General features: G+C 35.6%; 3 protein-coding genes across 3 annotated transcripts; 1 reads left to right on the top strand and 2 right to left on the bottom strand.

The window, feature by feature from the left end:
- Window positions 1–1,731: 1,731 nt before the first annotated feature.
- LOC111699379 (uncharacterized) lies at window positions 1,732–11,704 on the bottom strand. The gene is made up of 12 exons (XM_023470051.1): window positions 11,509–11,704; window positions 11,132–11,205; window positions 10,621–10,727; window positions 10,131–10,208; window positions 8,099–8,219; window positions 5,181–5,381; window positions 4,716–4,820; window positions 4,353–4,423; window positions 4,204–4,244; window positions 3,748–3,899; window positions 3,181–3,276; window positions 1,732–3,101 (listed from the first exon to the last, which is right to left on the bottom strand). The coding sequence occupies exons 1-12, from the start codon at window positions 11,692–11,694 to the stop codon at window positions 2,945–2,947; spliced, it is 1,389 nt and encodes a 462-aa protein (XP_023325819.1). The 5' UTR covers window positions 11,695–11,704; the 3' UTR covers window positions 1,732–2,944.
- Window positions 11,705–14,710: 3,006 nt separating this feature from the next.
- On the top strand, window positions 14,711–16,958 carry LOC111699391 (potassium voltage-gated channel protein Shab). Its single transcript, XM_023470063.1, has 2 exons — window positions 14,711–16,001; window positions 16,061–16,958. The coding sequence occupies exons 1-2, from the start codon at window positions 15,045–15,047 to the stop codon at window positions 16,853–16,855; spliced, it is 1,752 nt and encodes a 583-aa protein (XP_023325831.1). The 5' UTR covers window positions 14,711–15,044; the 3' UTR covers window positions 16,856–16,958.
- Window positions 16,959–17,223: 265 nt separating this feature from the next.
- On the bottom strand, window positions 17,224–21,841 carry LOC111699395 (uncharacterized). Its single transcript, XM_023470070.1, has 6 exons — window positions 21,414–21,841; window positions 20,355–20,424; window positions 19,769–19,844; window positions 19,637–19,719; window positions 19,468–19,498; window positions 17,224–18,837 (listed from the first exon to the last, which is right to left on the bottom strand). The coding sequence occupies exons 1-6, from the start codon at window positions 21,463–21,465 to the stop codon at window positions 18,700–18,702; spliced, it is 450 nt and encodes a 149-aa protein (XP_023325838.1). The 5' UTR covers window positions 21,466–21,841; the 3' UTR covers window positions 17,224–18,699.
- Between the last annotated feature and the right edge of the window lie 392 nt (window positions 21,842–22,233).

Below are 22,233 nucleotides of genomic sequence, written 5' to 3'. Positions count from 1 at the left end.
TGTCCTAGTTACATAGAGAAGGTATAATCTAAACTTCGCAATGCTCCTTAGGAACTAAACTCTATGTAATGCTTCGTACTGTACTGGATACATAGAGAAGGTAGGAACTAAACTCTTTGTAATGCTTCGTGCTGTCCTGGATACATATAGAAGGTATGAACTAAACTCTGTAATATCCCCTGCTGTCCTGGATACATAGAGAAGGTAGGATCTAAACTATGTAATGCTCTCTGCTATCATGGATACATAAAGTAGGTAGGAACTAAACTCTTTGTAATGCTCCTTGCTGTCCTGGATGCATAGAGTAGGTAGGAACTAAACTTTGTAATACTCCTTGCTGTTCTAGTCACATAGAGAAGGTGGGAACTAGTCTTAGCACGAATAAGAGATGGTAGATACTATCAATCTTTGTATCTCTTTCTTTAAGTAATTGTCAGTGTCAAATTCTGTTTCCTATGGTAAGGAGGATAGATGAGTGAGATGACCGATTAATCTTTTCGATATTCTATTTCAATATGATTGCTCTTTCCTTCTTGAATGAACTCATTGTATAACCATTAAATGCTGAACAAACACTCAGAAATTTAATTTACTATTAAAATTTGCTATTTATATATTTGCTAGCTCCAATTTTGTTTTTTAAATTGCATTTACTAGATTGCATCTACGCCACTGCTAGCTCCAATTATCTATTATTATTTCCTATTACTAGATTGAATCTCCGCCTCTGCTAGCTCCAATTATCTATTATTATTTGCTATTACTAGATCGATCTCCGCCCCTGCTAGCCCCAATTATCTATTATAATTTGCTATTACTAGATTGAATCTCCGCCCCTGCTAGCCCCAATTATCTATTATTATTTGCTATTACTAGATTGAATCTCCGCCTCTGCTAGCTCCAATTATCTATTATTAGTTGCTATTACTAGATTGAATCTCCGCCTCTGCTAGCTCCAATTATCTATTGTAAGAAGATGCCGGATAACGGGAAACCCTTCCACGGACCTAACTCTAAGATTTACAAATGGAATCCAACATTTGAAAACGAGGGATATATGTAAATTAAACCTGGGATATAGGTTCAAGTTGTAATTCTGTGAATTATGTAAACTGAAACAAGATTAAATTATTTGTATTATCAATTTTTAAATATTTTAATAAATACATGTATTTTCCAGTATTTTCTGAATCACAGTTGCAATGTTTTTTTTTAATAAATTGATTTACTTACATATTATCTGAATCTGAATATTCTCAAACTAATCAGTTACCAGATTTCCAACTCTTGAATATGATTTTTTTAGGGAACCCAACTTTCCCTAATAATTCTTAATTTTCTCAACTTAAAATTCTTAAACCGATCTGAAAAAACATTCCAGTGGTTCTGCCGAGTTGCCCAGTAAAAAATTGAGGCAAATTGGTCAAGAGGTATGTTCATGAGTTATAATCGAATATACAAACAGACATTATGCAGCAGAATGCAGTAAAGTATGATGGATAATATAAGTTTGTTTCCTCAAAATGGAAGGCGACATTTTTTAACATTATCAACACGAATGATTATCTTGAGATTCAACTTTTTTCATGCTAATAAAGTAGGTTCAGGTTTGAGGATATGCGGATGAAGTAGGTTCAGGTTTGTTTATGCGGATAGAATAGTATCAGGTTTTTTAATGGGATAGAGAAGGTTCAAGTTAGATGATATACGGATGGAGTAGGTTCTGGTTTGTTCATCCGGATAGATCGAGTAGGTTCAGGTTTGTTCATGTGTATGGAGTAGGTTCAAGTTTGAGGATATGCGAATGGAGTAGGTTCAGGTTTGAGATGACGAGGATGGAATAGGTTCAGGTTTCAAGATATGTGGATGGAGTAGGTTTAGGTTTGAGATGATGAGGATGGAATAGGTTCAGGTTTGAGGATATGTGGATGGAGTAGGTTTAGGTTTGAGGTGATGAGGATGAATTATTAGATTTGAGGATATGTGGATGGAGTAGGTTTAGGTTTGAGATGATGAGGATGGAATAGGTTCAGGTTTGAGGATATGTGGATGGAGTAGGTTTAGGTTTGATTATTAGATTTGATGAGGTAAGAAAAGAGGAGATTAATTTTTACGAAGATTTGGATGGAACATATTCAGACTAGAGATGATGATGGAGGGTAGATTTAGCTTTGAGAAAATGAGAATGAAGCTGGTTTACGTTTGAAGAGATGTGTATACATCAGTTTTACAATCTGAATGGATGAGAATAGAACAGGCCAGGGTTGAAAAGATATGAATGGAACAGGTTCAAGTTGATGGAGAATAGGGCGGAGAAGGTTAAGGTTTGAGGAGATGAGGATTGAATAGGTTTAGGTTTGAGGAGATGAGGATTGAATAGGTTTAGGCTTGAGGAAATGAGGATTGAATAGGTTTAGGCTTGAGGAGATGAGGATTGAATAGGTTTAGGCTTGAGGAGATGAGGATTGAATAGGTTTGAGGAGATGAGAATGGAACAAGGTAAATTTTGAGGATATGAGAAAAGAACAGGCTCAGGTTTTAGGAGATGCGAATGTAACAGGGTCAGGATTTGACAAGATGAAAAAAGATCAGGTTTTAGAATATGTGAATGGAACAGGCTAAGTTTAGAAGATACAAATGGAACAAGTTCAAGTTTGAGGAGATGAGAGTGGTGAAGGTTCATGTTTGAGGAGATAAGGATGGAGATGAGGATGGTGAAGGTTTATGTTTGAGGAGATAAGGACGTAGCAGTTTTAGGTTTGGGAAAATGAGGATATAGCAAGAGAAGGTTCATTATTGAGGTGATGAGGAAACCAGTACACATAAATTTTTAAAAATGCAGTTGAGTGGGTTTTTATTTAATCCTTTAAGAATGACCAGGTTTAAGTTTTAGGACATGAGGATTGAACAAGTTAAGATTTGAGGAGGTTAGGCATGAACAGGTTTAAGTTTCAGGACATAAGATCGGAGCAGGTTCAGATTTAAAAAGATGTGGATGGAACAGGGATAGAATAAAAGCGATGAGAAGAAGAATAACAACAGGAAGCAGGTACATTGTTGGATAAAACTCCAGGCTCAGATTGTAGATTAATCCCAGAATACTAAACAGAGAAACACTTGAAAACTAGATTTACCAGCACAGCTTTTAAAATTGATCTAAGTCTCTAAATAAATTCAAACCTGTGAGAGACGAGTGCTATGATCGCCTGACCAATTCCCAGAACTGCAAATATTTTCCCAACCTCCCCCGGCTCAACTAGCTTACTCAGTATAGACCTGATGATGACATTAGCGTTAAACATCAGCTAAACCTGATTAACGGGACTATAAACCTGATTAACGGGACTATAAACCTGATTAAAGGGACTATAAACTTGATTAAAGGGACTATAAACTTGATTAAAGGGACTATAAACCTGATTAAAGGGACTATAAACCTGATTAAAGGGACTATAAACTTGATTAAAGGGACTATAAACCTGATTAAAGGGACCATAAACCTGATTAAAGGGACTATAAACTTGATTAAAGGGACTATAAACCTGATTAAAGGGACTATAAACCTGATTAAAGGGACTATAAACCTGATTAAAGGGACTATAAACCTGATTAAAGGGACTATAAACCTGATTAAAGGGACTATAAACCTGATTAAAGGGACTATAAACTTGATTAAAGGGACTATAAACCTGATTAAAGGGACTATAAACATAATTTTAAGTAAATATTTAATTAAAATGTTTAAACCTGATGCTGACGGTGGTAATTGAATTGAACTGAAGTACAGCAGATAAATAAACCGGCCAGTCTCCTCCCCAGGTAGGAGAGCTGACTCCCAGCACTATATAGGCAGCACAGGATACAATACAACCACCAGAGACAACTATACTATCCCGTACCTAAACAGTATACAAGATACATCTAATCACGGGACTATGCCAAGAAAATTGACCCCTGTCGTATGTTAGTCTGCATGGTTAGGGCGACGTACTGTACCATAGGATCTGGTCAGTACACGCTGTTATCTGACAGGCCGGTACAAACTGGGCAGGTCCTGTTCGAATTCAAATTTACTATGGAGATAGAGTGAGCCCACGTTTGAAATATCAAAAGTTTACGTTATCAGGTTGCAAAGATATCGTAATTAAAAAGTTTGTGACAAAGACTCAATAACTTTTTCCTTTTAATGTTATGATTACTTACCTTGAAGAAGTTTGCCAAAATGGGTAGAACCATCAGCAGTCCTGGGACAATCATCCATAAAACTCGAACTTTTGATAAAGTAGAAAAAGAAAGAAAAAAATGTTTTGTCGAATTATTATATTTTACGATTATGTATGAATTAATCTTTCCTATTAGTCTGCATGTCCTCTGAGCTGTCAGATAATTACTGAAATCTGCCCTCTCCCAGGCGAACTTTAACCTAGACAATATTTGGGTCAAATACAAAAACTAATAATCCAAAATAATTCAGCTCTTTCAAAGGCAAAACTTATCAAAACTAAATCAAAATCTTTCCATACCATTTTGAATTCTTTTTCGTCGAAATCTCTTGATAATACAAAACTTTTGTGTCTAAATCTGTGTTTTTAGCGCCCAGTGCATCAATTTTTAAGAGTGGGTCGATTTGTCTTTGATTTTATCTCAATTGGCAAAAGATTTCCCTCAGTTTCAAATTATTTTTATGTCTGATTCTAGATGATGATTGAATATACCTTGTCATAAGATAATCATATTCTGTTGTATTGATACAGAGCATAAACGCCTGGAACTGGAACACAGAGCAGAGAAGGAGAAATCGTCGAGTTCCATCCCGGGTTCTTAATTAGAAATATATAGATATTATTTTAATTATGAATCCAACGTAGATCATTGTAGATGGCTCTCTTTGTACAATATAAAACAATAACAAACAAAAAATTCGCGGATTTGATAATATTTGTTTGCGCAATTTCAAAATTTTTAAAAAATCTAAAACTTTTGGACACAACTTTTTGAAATTCTGAGCATCCATAAACCTTTCCTGGAGTCATGTGAGGTCCCACACATAATTTGCACTCGTTAGATTCATCCGTTTTGACGTTTATTGGATGCAAACGGACAGACAAAACAGACACCCAGACAAGCAAACTTTACATATAGATTGCAGATACCATCGTTCTTTGAATTAATATATCTACCTGAACATAGTTCTCCAGCAACCCAGTAATAGACTTAGCGTAGACTCAGAGCTCTGGGTTCGGAGAGGTTTGGGTAAACTCTCCTCCAGGACTAGGATGGAGTAGAGGAGTCCTAGTACACCTAGAGAGGAGGAGAGGATGAAGATGGTAACATAGCTCGAGATTCTGCCACCAATCTGCACACCGATCACATATCCCAGACTAAAATAATATTAAACAAATATCAAAACTGTCAAAATAAAATTAAAGCGTTACATTCCCGATTCGGATAAAAATGAGGAAGAATTAATCATATTCATTTCTTGAAACGAATTAAATTCCTTCCATTTTGATCCCTTGTCTCTGTGGCATAAATCCGCAATGCACATTTATAGATAACTACCACATTTAAAAGGTACCATTGTGAATCGGACACGAAAGACTTCTATTGAAGGGTCCCTTAAATTTACGCCGACAGCCAATGGATTAAAGAGAATAATTTCAATGTTTTACAGAAAAAATAGATTAAGATGATTAAACAAGTTGGAAGAACAAAAATTTCCTTTAGAATCACATTTGGTCATTTAATTGTTACCTATCCAGACGGTTTTTAGATCCTATTCATAGGATGCACGCACAAAAAAGAATGTTAGGTGCACGCACATGAAAAATGTTTGAACAATGTTTTCTCAACGGTTTTAATTCATGTCAGAATGATTTTGTATAAGAATTCCCAAAGTGTGTGGACAAGTATTGAAATTAAACGAAGAAACATTAAAAAAACATATGTAGATACAGCTTCTAACGAATATATCTACATAATGCATATTTTGTTTACATTATATTAAGAACTATGTTTAATTACATAAACCACGTGACTTTGTTTATTTTTCTCATCATTAAGAATTTAACATCTAAAAATTTATTTTGAATTGTACGCGACATTGATGTATATCTTTGTTTGGCAAACTTAAATTAGCAAAATTTGATCACACTTCAAGTTATTTAACTTGTATAGGATCAATTATCTTTGCAACCTGATAACATTGCACATCGGGTTATTTCCATCACTCGAAACTAACCCTTATGCAATTACTTATCTTTGCAACCTGGCAACATTATACTTCGGGCTATCTCCATCACACGGAGTAAACCTTTATATAATTACTTGCTCGTGCAATAATTAACACCCAAAGTAATAAATAAGCTCTTATTAGATTATTAACATTTATTTATATATATTCATAAATGCATTCATAATCATAATATGGAGATATTCCGATGACATAATGGTCAGCCATGATCCCTTTACATGTTAGGTTCAGTAGCTTGATCTTTGAGCACTTTCTCGGTTAGTTTACCAAGTCTTATGTGCATGACCGATATATATTATTCAGTCCGTCTATCAGTTCTCTATCTCTTTCATTCCATGTTTGTTGGCTAATTCGCTCATGCATGATCTGAAGCAGATCCGCCACCTGGTTGAACAACCTGTCACTGAGCTCTTTTCTACTAGAGTCAGGATACAGCTTGTATTCATGCTCCCAAGCCCTTCCTGTGTCCCATACCTCAATACGGGGGACAACAGGGGACTGATGAGAGCCGGTGTCCCCAGGAGCAAGGGACAGGATGCTTCTCATCTCCGTATTGAGTTCCTCCAGACTACAAATGATGTCCCGGAGTATCTGTGGGACATCTTCCATCTCCTCATCATCATTCCTGTCCTCTACAACATCCTCAGCTACGTCCTCATCCTCTGAGGCTGGAGCAGTGACAATGGGAGCATTCCCACTGACCAGAGGAGTAAGGTCTGCTGGATCAACTTCATCCTCATCCAGCTCAACATCTGCAACGCAGGCGGGGTTGTGTACTATGACAGGAACTTGGTTCATCTTCTTCTATGTAGCTCGTTCAAGTTGGGTTCCCTCAGTATGCTGTATGTTCGCTTTATGTTGTACAAGTCCCGGAATGATAGTGGCAGACTGACGTGTATATTTACGTGTCTACTCTTCTAAGGTTCGGGCTGTACTGATCCTCTGGCATCCGATTGTATTCAAGGGACTGTTCATTCTTATTAAGAACAATCTAGGATACAACAGTACACTGTACATAAAAAGTGAATTTGCAAAACACAGCACGACCCAAGAATGTAATGCAAGGAAAGTTATTTCAGAAGTGTACACATCTTTTGTACTGCAGTGTACTGTCTCTGGGCGGTAATGTAAACCCAAGACGGATGTCAAAGCCAGACATGGGATCCATCTTTCACATAAAAAGAAATAAATGAAATATTCTGGTCATAGGAAACTATTATGTGAATTATCAAAATTATCAAAATTTAATGCTTTTAACCTCCTCGGATACTAAACGAACACTGATGCATCTATTCTTGTTTACAAATTCCGCCCAGAGAGAACTGGTTTCAATGTGTACGCAGAGTATACACGACCGCAATTAACTTTCCTTGCATTACACCCTTGGCACGACCTCTCACGGTAAACTAGAGGTCCTACTTGAAACTCTAGTGAGTCTTAACTTCAGAACCCAATTTCACTCTTTAAATGTAGATTTTTGTATTTGTTATTTTATATTTGCTCGAATGCTCTAAAAGCCGGCTTGTGAACAGCTTAATTCAATCGGATATTAGTTCAACCGATAAAGCATTGTATCTGTAATTTTTATCAAACGTAACTTTTATACAGTAGGGATATCCAAAAAAAGAGGATTAAAAATAAAATCAAAAGTGTGTAAATAGTAAATACATTGGATACTCAGATTAAGCGATCAGGATTAAGGATATCTCATTCTAAAGTTTTCAGCTCAGGATGCACTTCGCTCTAGTTAATTTTACGGCCTCTAGACTACTGCAGCTGAGCCCGATTAACTTTATCAGGGTTTAAAAATGTTTTGCTAAATTATAGGTTTGTTTAAGGAATTACCTAAATATCCCTGTGAGTATAGACATCCTTGTAGTTCTAGTTTGTGGAGATGATGTATCTGATATGTAAGAATATAATCCAATATTGAGACACATATATCCTCCGCTCCATCCAGATACACCTTTACAAGCACACCATCAGGATATGTCCTAGTGTACTCCCACCATATCAATTTTGTACCTCACTTTGATTTTAACTATTTTTCAACACAAAATAATTATATTTATTTTATATTAATATTAATTTATGTTTAGGTTAGGTTAAGACAATTTCTGGGCCAACTTTGACAACTGAAACCTTAAAAATTCATGTATATTTTTGTATAATTGGGGTGAGGAAGGGGACAGGGGGGGGGGGTCTAAAAATCGTTCTCCATGAAATTATCCAATATCATTTCAGTCAGACATCTTATCTTACTGTTATTATAATTTCTATAAAAATCCCTTATATTACTTATCACATAATTCAAAAAGCAAAATTACATCAATAAGATAAATCGTCAACAAATATAAGTTTGACGGTGTGTCAAAACCGAAACCTTCGATTCTAAACAGACCCCGGCAACGCCAGAGTTTGCATTTTTATTAATATAAATTTTTCAACCTATTGGTATTATCATTATTATTTTAAGTATGATTATCAGTATCTATATAATAAAGCTCTTCGCATGGATATTTATGATATATCATATCTTCTATACATTAGTTGAGACATACGGGTTATAGCCTGGGGGGTGACATATATAGGCTAAAAAAACTATTTTATTTCCAAATGTTTTTTTCACGCAACGCCTGGCCCTTCTGCTGGTATAATATGTTGTTTAAAAAAAGAAAAAAAGTCAGCCCATTCGATCCAGCCGTTTGTTCGGCTGTAGGGCTGGAACATATATATATATATATAATCAATTCATTATTCAATCGAAAAAACAGATTTACATCCTCAGACACGGAGTTTCATGGACTTGCTCCAATCTGCAGCGAGGTCTGTTCTCGACTCTAGGATTAAAAAAATTTCGGATTTGGTCAACCCTGATCTGAATAAATGCTTTTTATCTTTTGGGAAAGGGGTGATCAGCCTACCCGGCTGAGATTTCCCATTCTCGTCACACTGCCTCAGATGATAGAGATTTTCACATTTCTTCATTGCCACCTTCTTTTTTACCATGGTCCAAATATTCTCAATTATAGGCCAGACATTTAAACTTTTTGGACATTGTCAGGTGTAAACCAAACTTTAAATTAAACAAGAGAGGCTGGCTTCGGTGACTGTTTACAGGTTCGTCTTGCCAGCAAGCTGAGCCCTCATGGACCAGGTTAGAGTTGATTTACACAAGGAAAAGCTTTAGAACAGTAAGGTGCATTCCGTCTGGCAATAAAATATAGTCACATTATAGCTTTACAGTCCCTGGCAGCTGTTCTCCATGTTGAAGGATAAGTAAAGGCTCTGGATCTGCATTTGTCTGGAAATGGTTGGTTATACAGGATATTTCAAATTGGTGTTTGGTCACATTAGCTCCTCCCTCAACCTGGTAACTAACAAAGATTTTTAGAGTTTTAGGATTTTATTGAATACCTTTAAACAGATTCTTGTCATTTTCAAGTCGGGTTCAAACCTCATTTAGCTAATTGAATGTTTTTTTTTTGTGCTGGTAGACTGATCAGTTCCACCACCTCGAAATAAAGAGCCTGGCTGATCAGTTCCACCCCCTCGAAATAAAGAGCCTGGTAGAATCGTCTGGGGATAATAAACACCCCTTTCAAAATCCCTACCGGCCTATTATCCGGATTTGTCTAGCGTGTTGCTGTTATCTGTCAACAATAATGTATATATATATTTGTTCGCTTTAGCTGGCTAAACGGCTGGACCAAATTGACTGACATTTTTTTAGGGAACACTGGCACATCCGGGATGACATATGTGGCTAAAAAATCAAATATTTTTTGAAATATTAAGATATATAATGATATAAACCTGGACAACGTCGGGTACTCAAGTTAGCTATTGTTAGTAGCATTACAATTATTATTGTTACCTGCAATAATAAGATATTTAGCTGGTATATCCCACCACAACACGGATACTAGTAACCATAAGCTACTTAGTATGTTTCCTAAAAGAAAATCAGTTATTTAATAAATAAAGAAGCTTAAACTTATCAATCTTTCAAAGTGATACAATAGGTGTACAGGGGATAAACTGAACAAATTCTTCATGTATGTTAATGAGTGTCAGGTCCAATATTTATATATCTGAGGAATACATCTCGTCGTTTTATCTATCCGAAAAGTATTACTACCAAAATGAAAACTTCTTCAAATTAAAAGTTTCGGTTGTGGATATCAAGTTCAGGCGTTGTAGATTTTTGCTTTTTATTCAAGTTTCAACCTCAGCACACACACTGACCCTTTAGTAAAAGTAAATTCAACCTAAAGTCTGACCGCGTCAATCTTGTTGCACCGGCTAGTCCTATTCAATGTCTTCGTTTTCCCAATGTCCGGGCGATACTTAAGTATGATATAAACTTGTATTTACGAGACACCCATTAATATTCTCACTATAATTATTATTATTATCAGCATTAGTAAATTCTACCTGGGTTTCTGTTTCAACGAACTGAAAAGTTTTGTTCCTAAAAATTTAATAATTGTGTGAAGAAGACCTATTGAGATGTACTTTTAGGGATTTTTCAATCATAAGTATTTATAAGATAAGGTAAATACAATTCATTAGTTTTAATTCTCCACAGTATCCAACGAATGATATAAGCAGAGTAAGACTCAAAACGACATAATCAGAAACGCCTTTTTTTTCTTTCAAAATTTTGTTGTCCTTTTTCAAAAGATCTCCAATAGAGACGAAGTTACTAAAACTTCTTTAATTTGGGTAATTTGTGGTAATTTTCTTGCCTTACAGATCCATTAAACCTTTAAACTTCAGAAATGGTCTTTAAACATCTTTGAAATGAAAACCGTCACTAAACTGGTTTCATGAACTAAAATCAGAAATGAAATTATATTTAAAAATAATATTCACCTTGACATGACGTCACACACTTCTGTTGTTAGATTATGCTCTTTCAGATATTCCTGTAGATCTAGTTTACATACCTGTATAATTTAACAGTACAATACAGTACAGTACAGTACAGTATACAGTACAGTACGGTACAGTACAGTACGGTACAGTACAGTACGGTACAGTACAGTACAGTACGGTACAGTACAGTACGGTAAAGTACAGTACTGTACNACAACATAATACAGTACAGTACAGTACAGTACAGTACAGTAAAAAATGTTTGAAGTGTCAAAATGCCATCTAGAGTTTACACCTTTATGTTGCAAAGATAAAGAGATTAGAAAATTTAAATTTGATGAAAGTATTCACATTATTTACATTTACTTTGTTACCTTGTCGATAAATATTTTGTCCCGAGGAACTATACAAATACTGAACATAAGAACAAAGATGAACTGAACAGGTTCAGGAAACCTTCTCCAACCACGAACCAAGCTTTGGCAACAGTTCTTCTCCGGAGATATACTAAGCACCTTCTCATGAGGTTCTTCTTTAATAATCTCATCATATTTAGACATTTTAGATTTGCTGAAAATATATATCTTTAATGATTTCAAATAGATTACTTTCATTACAATCTTCTTTCTAGAAAATTCTTTCTGTTAAATGATTTAGATATAATTCATCTAATTTTAATAGAAATAAATTTTGATTTTGTTTTCATTTTTTATTTATGTCTTAGAATTTCTATAATTTAATTTGTAAATATTTTTGCGGATTTGATGTTTTTTTGTTTGCGGATTTCCTGACTATAACTAAACAATTTAATTATTTCTAGATGATTTAGAACACATCAGCTAATTTAAAATGCGTTCCTGACAATTAGAACGTGTTCTTGATAATAAGAACGCGTGCCTGATTTTAAACGTTCTTTTAAGATAACATTCGTTCCGTTCTGTTCCGATTTCCCCCTTCCATTCCAATATTTTGAAGAACGCGTTTTTTGTGTTCCGTTTTTTTTCAAAACGATGGGATCGTTCTTGATAGTTACGTTCGTTCTTGTGAACGTGAAGACCCCGCGATATTTTTTTTGTATTGAATTAATGTTTTTTTGGAAAATTATTATCAAGCATACTTTAACAATCTTTATTAGCAGTTATACACTTTCACAGAAATCCTACAAAATTATAATCAAACGTTGATTTTCCGATGTTTTTGGGTCGTAATTTAAACATTGTGTACGTTACTTTGTTCTCGCACTCAAAATGCGCAAGAGTGCTGTTGTATGGCCAATTGAGTAGTGTTTTAAACACTTTTCAAAAGTTATTAAATTAGTTTTTCACTGTATAAAGGAACTGATTACTCGGTTCAATCTCTAGTTTTTAAATCCTTATGCCTTTGCAAAGTTGTAAACCTTGTAGGTTAAAATCTATGAATACTGCTGGATCAAATAGGAAAAGTTTGAAATTTTAGGTTGATTTTTAAAATCTTAACAAGAACTTAATTCGTTTTTTTTTTAAATAATGGTCTCTTAAGCATTTTTTAAAGCAAAAAACTTAAATTCACGGAAACTTAAAAAATTAACATGGGGACTGGGGACAAGTACCTCCCCCCCTCTCCTCCTTGAGTGATCTTGTATAAAGTTCATATCTATAATGATGAACTGTTTAAACAATGTACTCTGAATAACTAGAGAAAACTGAATTCAACAAGCTAACAAAACAGCGTGAGATATTTAGTCAGGTTCAGATTTAGGAGTCAGCAGTCAATATTAACCTTCATAGTCAACATAATTATCAATATAATTCTTAACTTTTCATAGCTATGCTTTACGTTTCTTTATTTAATAAGGAATAAGGAAAATATATGATTTTTAAACCACCCTGTAGATATTATATAGTGTGACTTATCTATCTTGTTTCACTCGAACTCTTCAAACTCCAGTATCATAGTAGATATTAGGGAAGGATGTATAGCAAGGAAATCATAATGCAACGGAATAGGAGGGGGGGATGTTAATGACGTCAAGGAATTCAATACAAAGTTTTAAAAAATTAGATAAAAAGAACAATAAAGATTCCGGAATGAAAAAAATAAAAAAATTAAAGTCGTTTTTGATAAATGTATAATTGTAGATTATATGCTAGATTAAATATTTACTCAATGCATAATTATTTTTCTACTGATTAAATTATTTTTGCAATGTTTTTCAAATATTCATTATTTAAATTTAACAATTTCAAAACAATTCTAGCACATGGTGTCCCTGCAATATGATATCCAGGGTGTACCAATAATATTTACAAAAAATTATAATGAGTGCATATTTATTGTGCATGATGTAATGAAAAACAAAAAACATATATGTACGTCTGTATATGTGTATATGGGGAGGAGAAAAAAGATATTTTTTTACATTTAATATTTAATAAAACATCCGCTAAAATAACATATCCTTGAGTTTGAGAACTGAGTAATGTTGATTAGAATACTGGATATAAGTATGATATAAACTTGTATTTACGAGACACCGAGAACTGAGTAATGTTGATTAGAATACTGGATATAAGTATGATATAAGCTTGTGTTTACTAGACACCGAGAACTAGAATTTCTCTCTTAAAGTTTGAATATAAAGAAAGCATTTTACAGCTGAGAGTCAAACTTTCTTTTTATAAAGGCGACATTTAATAATTTATAAATTCAAATGATTAATTTACCGATTAAAATCAATATAATTTAGCAGAGACGAGTAGGAAAATGGCTGATATTTGTCGAATTCAGACAAAAACGAATAGTATCGTTTTCAGAGAATGTTGACAAAATTTTTAAACGGTTCTTGCCTTGCCTTTTACATCAAGCCATAGCAAAATAATTTCAAAAATAAAAAATATCCATAAATATTCTTCATTTTAATCAGACTTCTGAAATCTGCATGGTATACACAGTGTACAGGTCTGGTATACCCAGTGTACGTGTCTGGTAAACCCAGTGTACGTGTCTAGTATACCCAGTGTACAGGTCTGGTATGCCAAGTGTACAGGTATGGTTTACCAAGTGTACAGGTCTAGTACACCAAGTCTTGAATACGGGTGTACGGGTCTTGCATACCCAGTGTACACTGTACAGGTCTGGTATCCCCAGTGTACGGGTCTGTTAAACCCAGTTTACGGGTCTGGTATACCCAGTGTCAGGTCTGGTGCACAAAGTGTATGGGTCTTTTATACCCAGTGTATACGTGTCTAGTATATCCAGTGTACAGGTCTGGTATGCCAAGTGTACAGGTCTCGTACACCCAGTGTACAGGTCTAGTATACCAAGTGTACGGGTCTGGTATGCCTAGTATACAGTCTGATATACCATTTGTACGTGTCTGGTATACCCAGTGTAGAGGTCTGGAATACCCAGTGTACAGGTCTGGTACACACAGTGTACGGGTCTTGTATACCCGGTGTACGGGTCTGGTATACCAAGTGTGCGGGTCTGGTATACCCAGTGTACAGGTTTGGTATGTACCTGGCAAGGCCTGGTTTGTTTAAGGCCGGGTCTGTAAGCGCCCGGAACCTGAGATATAGAAAAATCAATGTTAGTGTTGCGGAGGCCATGTACCAAACATCCTCTACTAGTTATACTTAGTATCTCCCTCCCTTCATTCCCTAGTTCTCCGTTTATATATCTCACACAAGAAATACAGTTCAATAATCTGTATCATTTCCTGCTGTTCATCAGTAATATATATCCTTGATCAAGAACTACCATTCACTTGTAACTGTGATAGAGGAGAAATGAAGGTTACAACTTTGTATGAATGGGGGCAGAGTTTGGAGTAAACCACAGGAACAGCTGTATGTCGTGATTAAACACTGAAAGGAATGGGACTAGGAGACAATCTCAGCAAGGTTTTAGGGAACAAATTGTATTACGCGAAATGGCTGCAGCGGTTGGAGAGCGGTTACGAAGGGGTCCTCCCCTTGCCTCTATTGAGTCTTTACTAAGCTTTGAGGCAAAATCAACTCCCAGGTCTGAGTTTGGGGCCATGACAGTTGATATCCTGGGAGCAGGAGGAGGGTTCAGGTTCCCAGACTGGATCGGGACGGATTCTGTGATATCCGACGAAGATTTCCAGAGTTTATCTGGAGATAAACAAGCTGAAGAAATATTTAAACTTCTTGCGCTTCTCTCCCCCTTCGCAACCGAGATCTCCAGTATGAAGAACAGTATTGAGACTGCCCTGGGCAGGGTTTCAGAGATAGATGCCAGGAACAGATATTCAGGATCCTTCATGTTTAAAAATAATTCTACTAAGAATGATTACTACGGATTGCCTGATAATAACGAAATGGATTCTTTCTGTTTACGGGAACCAGACTCTCCCCATAGTGGGTCCCCTCTACTTCCAGAAACCCATGCTCCGGACCCATTTATCATACAGAAATCAAGACAGCTCAACAGACGTGTCACTCTTAATGTCGGAGGAGTAAGACACGAGGTAATGTGGAATATGCTAGAGCAGGTTCCTAGATCCCGGCTTGGTAAGCTGGTTCAAGCCACTACTCATGATCATATTCTCAGCCTTTGTGACACCTACAGCCTCGTGGATAATGAATACTTCTTCGATCGACATCCTCGGTCCTTTAATTCCATTCTTAACTTCTACAGGACCGGTAAGCTTCATGTGATTGATGAGATGTGTGTTCTGGCATTTAGTGATGATCTTGAATACTGGATGATAGATGAAGTATTCCTTGAGTCCTGTTGCCAGAACAAATATAACACCAGGAAGGAGCATGTTGTTGAGGAGATGAAAAAGGAAGCCAACAACATCAAGAAGGAGGTTGAAGAAAACTTCGGGGACGGAAAGTTTGTAAAATATCAGAAATGTTTATGGGATTATAATAATAATAATAATAATAATGATAATAATAATGATAATGATAAATGCAGGGTGCAATGAATATTGTGGATGTGTTGGCTATCCTACCCTACTATGTATCCTTGTTTCTAATGGGAGATGATACTGAGATCTCAACCAGCCTCACTACAACACCGTCCTCTCTAATAGAGGACGAGGAGACAGGAACGTCCTTCGATGATGTTCGGAGAATAGTTCAAGTTTTCCGAATCATGAGAATTATGAGAATATTTAAACTTGCTCGACATTCAACTGGTCTTCAATCAATTGCTTTTACTTTAAAAAACTCTTACAAGGAGCTGGGACTTCTTATGCTCTTCTTGGCCATGGGAGTTCTTATCTTCTCTTCACTCTGCTACTTTGCAGAGAAGGATGAGCACAAAACAAAGTTTACTTCTATTCCTGCATCCTTCTGGTGGGCTATTATCACTATGACTACAGTAGGATACGGAGACCTATTCCCAACAACTGGTTTAGGCAAGCTAATAGGAACATGTTGTGCAATATCAGGGGTGCTGGTGATGGCACTTCCTATTCCTATTATTGTAAACAATTTCGCCGAGTTCTACAATGATCAGATGAAGAGAGAGAAGGCCGTGAAGAGGAAGGAGGCCCTGGAGCAGGCTAGAAGAGACGAGGAGGAGGCCAGGTTAGCGGAGGTTGAAGGATTGGTTGATCTCCTGCAGCGAGAACCCGGACCGTTTAAATCTCCTCCGCTCTCTCCTCCTGACGGTTTAACTATCCGGAATGCAAACAGACCAAGAGAAAACAGTGTCTTCAGTCCTATCCGTTCCCCGCAGCTTCATGAGAGACATAGTCTCAGATAAATATTGCATAAATCAGAAACTAAAGCATAAATTTTCAAAAATAACTGTTTTTGATATTTAAACTGTTTACCATTACCTGTATTATACTAATAAACGATTTAATTATGTTAACTAATTTTTGCTTTTATGAACATTTTATTATACCAGCGCGAAAGTCATACTTTTAAAGGATTTGAATCAAAGTCCATGTGTTTATAAAAGGAAGAAAAAATGTAGAATTTGATTAACAAATGTTGAGCTTGAATTTTTTTTTTTCTAAATGGACTCAACGCGTAACTTCAAGTAATCTTACAGGTGCAGGTATGATTACTCGAAGAATATGTGCTGGAAGTGCAGATGCAGAAATAAATATTTATAATAACCATAACAATATTGAATCAGTTTATTGCTAAAAAATATATATATAACAAAAGTAAATAAATAATCACAATGGACAATACTGCTTTGTCCGGAACAGTCTATTTAATTTCTGCATTAAATGAAGAATCTGAAATGGTTTCATTATGTTTGGTGCAGTCCAGCTCCCCCCCCCCCTGTATCCGCAGGACTTAACTCTCATAAATTATAATAAACCTAAGCCCAGTAAAATTTTCAGTTTTTTTTAAATTTTAGAATTTTACCGCCGTATTTTTTAATTTGTTTTCATAATTGTTTTCTTTAGAGGTCTATATTTGATACGGTTTAAAATCAAACCAAGGAACAAACATTTCGTGAAAAGGAGATGACTTATTTGGTGAACTGTCCTTTTCTGCCGTCTCTATACTATATTGATACTGTTCTATTTGCTCCAGCTCTGCTTGAAAGTTAGTCCGGTAATTTAAGTGAAGATACACTAGGAACCCCAATATCTTTACTGTGTACTGTATTCCAGGGTAGGAAAAAACAAGATCAGCTTCAGCTTGACTGTATTCCTGGGTAGGTATAAACAAGATCAGCTTCAGCTTGACTGTATTCCTGGGTTGGAATAAACAAGATCAGCTTCAGCTTGACTGTATTCCTGGGTAGGAATAAACAAGATGAGCTTCAGCTTGACTGTATTCCTGGGTAGGAATAAACAAGATCAGCTTCAGCTTTACTGTATTCCTGGGTAGGAATAAACAAGATGAGCTTCAACTTGACTGTATTCCTGGGTTGGAAAACACAAGATCAGCTTCAGCTTGACTGTATTCCTGGGTTGGAATAAACAAGATCAGCTTCAACTTGACTGTATTCCTGGGTAGGAATAAACAAGATCAGCTTCAGCTTGACTGTATTCCTGGGTAAGAATAAACAAGATCAGCTTCAACTTTACTGTATTCCTGGGTAGGAATAAACAAGATGAGCTTCAGCTTGACTGTATTTCTGGGTAGGAATAAACAAGATCAGCTTCAGCTTGTAAAGGTTTCAGTTTTTCATATTCTTTACAAAGAGTGTTAGAGTGCAGTAACCCTTTTTTAGCCATTTCTAAGCCCACAAACTATTAATAGTTATATTGTAGCCGTGTATCCTAAAATTTCAAAACTGTATAGTTTTTGAAAAAAATCTTGAAAAACATTTATGCCAGAATGCTAATATTTTAGTTTGAACCTTAATTATAGTACAGATGGTCGAGGTTAGAGAGAATGTAAACGTCAATTTGTCACATGAAAATCGGAATGAATCTTAGCTAAATGAGTGTTTACTTGATCTTTAGTCGCAGGGGGAGCAGCCTAGCTGCCTGAACTTCTGCGTGTGGAGCTGCTGCAGTAGTAAACTTCTCCTGATTGAAAGTTTCCTTTAGGAAAAGATGCAGCTTGAGAGTCTTTTTTAGGAGCAGCTCTTTCTTAAGAGTCTCCTTGAAAAGCAGCTGCTGCTTGAGAGTCTTCTTAAGGAGCAGCTGCTGCTTGAGAGTCTCCTTGAGAAGCAACTGGTGGTGAAGCAACAGCAAGAGAAAAATTTTTCTTAATATCTTCCAACGTTTTCTTAAATCCTTGTATTTCCTCTCCTGTTTTAGTTTTCCCATCCTATCAAATATAAATAAAGTTAAACATTGATTTTTTACTTTACACTGTAGAAAATATTTGTAGCACACTCTAAATTACGAAATCAAAAATGCATAGATAAATAAACAAACATAGTTTATGTACACAAAATCACCAAGAATTGTACAGTCCGCGAACTCATACTTCTAGGGGTCAAAGTGTACTTCAATGATAAGGGTTTGGTGTTTTAATAGAGTGTAAAATAACTCCGGGAATGGAACTATTTGAACAACAATTTTTCACTGAGCAATATATCATATTGACGAGAACTGAAGAAGGACATGAGAAGGACTAAACTAACTTAAATTTCTCTCTACAGAACTCATGTACACCACAAGTACTCAATGACATAAGACCAGCCAATGTTCACAACCGACCTAGTTAATCTATATAATAGGAATATCTTTAAAACATCTCAGTACATTTATATCTTGAATGAAAGATGAAAAATGTCGTCTTTTGCGCCATCTATTTTTATCTATGCAAAAATCGCTTAAATTTAACGAAAAATTGCTTGGTTTGCAGGAGAATTGGGATGACTGCCAGATAAGTGAATTTTTGTTTAATATTAGCGATTATTTTATTTTTTAATTTAGAGTGTATAGATTATACCTTTGCTGAAGTTAACTGCTTCTGAAGTTCGCTAAATAAAATTTAATTCGAATTAGTGATTCCTTATTGATAAGTTGTATAAAGTAATTAAAAAAAGTAAATTTTAAATTGTAATTTGGTGGTAATCTGTAACAATTTTAATTTACATATTTGTATTTTTAATTTTAACCTGATGTGTTTATTCAGAATTTCTTTTTCATTTTCTAAAATCTTTTTCTTTTCATCTTTTTTTGCCAGTTCCTCACTTTTCTCCTAAAAAAAAACTAGGAATACAAAGAAAAATCGCTGTAAAAAATAAAACCTTAAAGTCTATGTTTTTATTGTTGAACTCTTTGCTGCAAATTGTAAAGGAATCAGTTGCCCGTCTCAAATCAGATCTGAAGAAAACAACTTTTAAAAAGAATAATTTTTATACAAGTTTCTGCAGCTTGGTTCGCAAGTAAATCCTTGATTAACGCAAAAAATATGTCTCACAGACCAAAGTCGGTTTTTTGTCTTTTTTTGTCGGACAAATCTTGCTCTTGATAATATTATTGTTGATGAAAAAGCGCAAGGTTGTCTTCGCGTGTGTATCAGACAGTAAATTAAAATGTCGTCTTCTGTCTAGTAATATTAGAATATTACTATATTTCCAAATCAAATCTTTCAATTGATAAGATCATTTAAAAGTCGGCTGTAAAAACGTTTTCATCGGAAACACGTTCAAGGGGCCAAGGCGTACGTCCTAAAATGTGTTGTTATCTAGATCTCTGTAGATCGGTTAATTTCCTGTGAGGAACAAATAAGTTAAACTCAAAAGATTCCAGCTCAGTTGAAATTAATTGAATTGTTGTTTCTAGAACAAGGACTCAATAAATTCTAAAAATCTGGTCTAAACACTGGTCTACCTTAATCTATCAATAGTAGTTGCCAAAGATGCATTCTGCGTCCTTGCATTTAACATATTTAGCATCAAACCTAGATTAAATATTTTATCAATGGTTAATAGGTTCATTTAATCATTTTGGTAGAGGGCGCCTCAAAAACAAAAATCTGGTTCGCCAACCAAAAAAGAAAAATGATTGCAATGATTTAACATTTTTTGTTTAATCAAATCTACATTTAGCAATTTAACGTCATCACATATAAAAAAATCAAATGTTTTGTGATTGTTCACTTATAACTTAGTTTTCGGAAATAAAAACACAGATTCGTCTAGATCTCATATTATCTTATGTCCTCAGGGTCAGAATAATCGAAACTTTAAATGAAAATTTCCATAGTTTTTATCTTTTGTGACGATTTTGTGAAGACTTTAGTAATCATATGGAACGATTCCTAAGCCACAAAGCTCAACTTTGTGAAAGTTACAAACAGTGAAAAATGGTAGTATGGCTGAACACAGTATGAAAAATGATTCACCGACCTAGGGTCAAACAGCCTAATGGGTCAAATGACCTAGGGTTAAACAACATCGGGTTAAAAATGCAGCCTATGGTTAAACGACCTAGGGTAATACGACATATGGTCGGTCAAAAAGTGCGAAAAACGGACAAAATTTTTGAAAGAAACAGCACATTATTCAAAATTTAAGAGGCCGCAGAGCTTGGCCCCTAGCCCATCCTAGCCGCAGCGCTCGGCCCAGAAATCGTCTTAACCTAACTTAACCCTAAATAAGGTGAGAGACAGCATATTATTTAAAATTTAATAGGCCGCAGCGCTCGGCCCAGAAATGGTCTTAACCTAGCTAACCCAAAAAAAGGTGAGAGACAACATTTTAAAAGAAAAAGTTAAAAGAAATATTTTTGTCATCTTAACCCTTTATTGTGTGTTTGATCGTTTGTCGTTAGACCCTAGGTCGTTTTATCTCATGACAGTTGACCCTGGGTCCTTTGACTATAGGTCGTTTAATCCTATGTCTATGAACCGGAAATTAAGTATACCTGAACACTGAAGAAAAAGTATACCTGAACACAGAAGGAAAAGTATACCAGATATTGCTGTCCCACCACTGGTCATCTTATATCTGTAGGCAGTGAACTAATAAAAATATACAAATTTATGGATACACTGTACTAGGAGGAGAAGGTTGGATAAACTATATCCAGCTCTGAGGATACACAGTACTAGGTGGAGAAGGTTGGATAAACTTTCCAGCTCTGAGGATACACAGAACAAGGAGTATAGGGTTGGATAAAGTATCCAGCTCTGAGGATACAAAGTACTAAGAATATAGGGTTGGATAAACTATATCCAGCTCTGAGGATACTCAGTACTAGGAGGAGAAGGTTGGATAAACTATCCAGCTCTGAGGATACACAGTACAAGGAGTATAGGGTTGGATAAACTATATCCAGCTCTGAGGATACACAGTACTAGGAGTATAGGGTTGAATAAACTATATCCAGCTCTGAGGATACACAGTACAAGGAGTATAGGGTTGGATAAACTATAATCAGCTCTGAGGATACACAGTACAAGGAGTATATGGTTGGATAAACTATCCAGCTCTGAGGATACACAGTACTAGGAGAATAGGGTTGGATAAACTATCCAGCTCTGAGGATACACAGTACTAGGAGAATAGGGTTGGATAAACTATCCAGCTCTGAGGATACACAGTACAAGGAGTATAGGGTTGAATAAACTATAATCAGCTATGAGGATACACAGTACTAAGAGTATAGGGTTGAATAAACTATATCCAGCTCTAAGGATACACAGAACAAGGAGTACAGGGTTGGATAAACTATCTAGCTCTGGATTTGGTGAAGATGATATTATCCA

This window comes from Eurytemora carolleeae, unplaced genomic scaffold (assembly GCF_000591075.1).
Source record: "Eurytemora carolleeae unplaced genomic scaffold, Eaff_2.0 scaffold261, whole genome shotgun sequence".
NCBI lineage: Eukaryota > Metazoa > Arthropoda > Copepoda > Calanoida > Temoridae > Eurytemora > Eurytemora carolleeae.
This window is presented reverse-complemented; position numbering and strand designations above follow the sequence as displayed.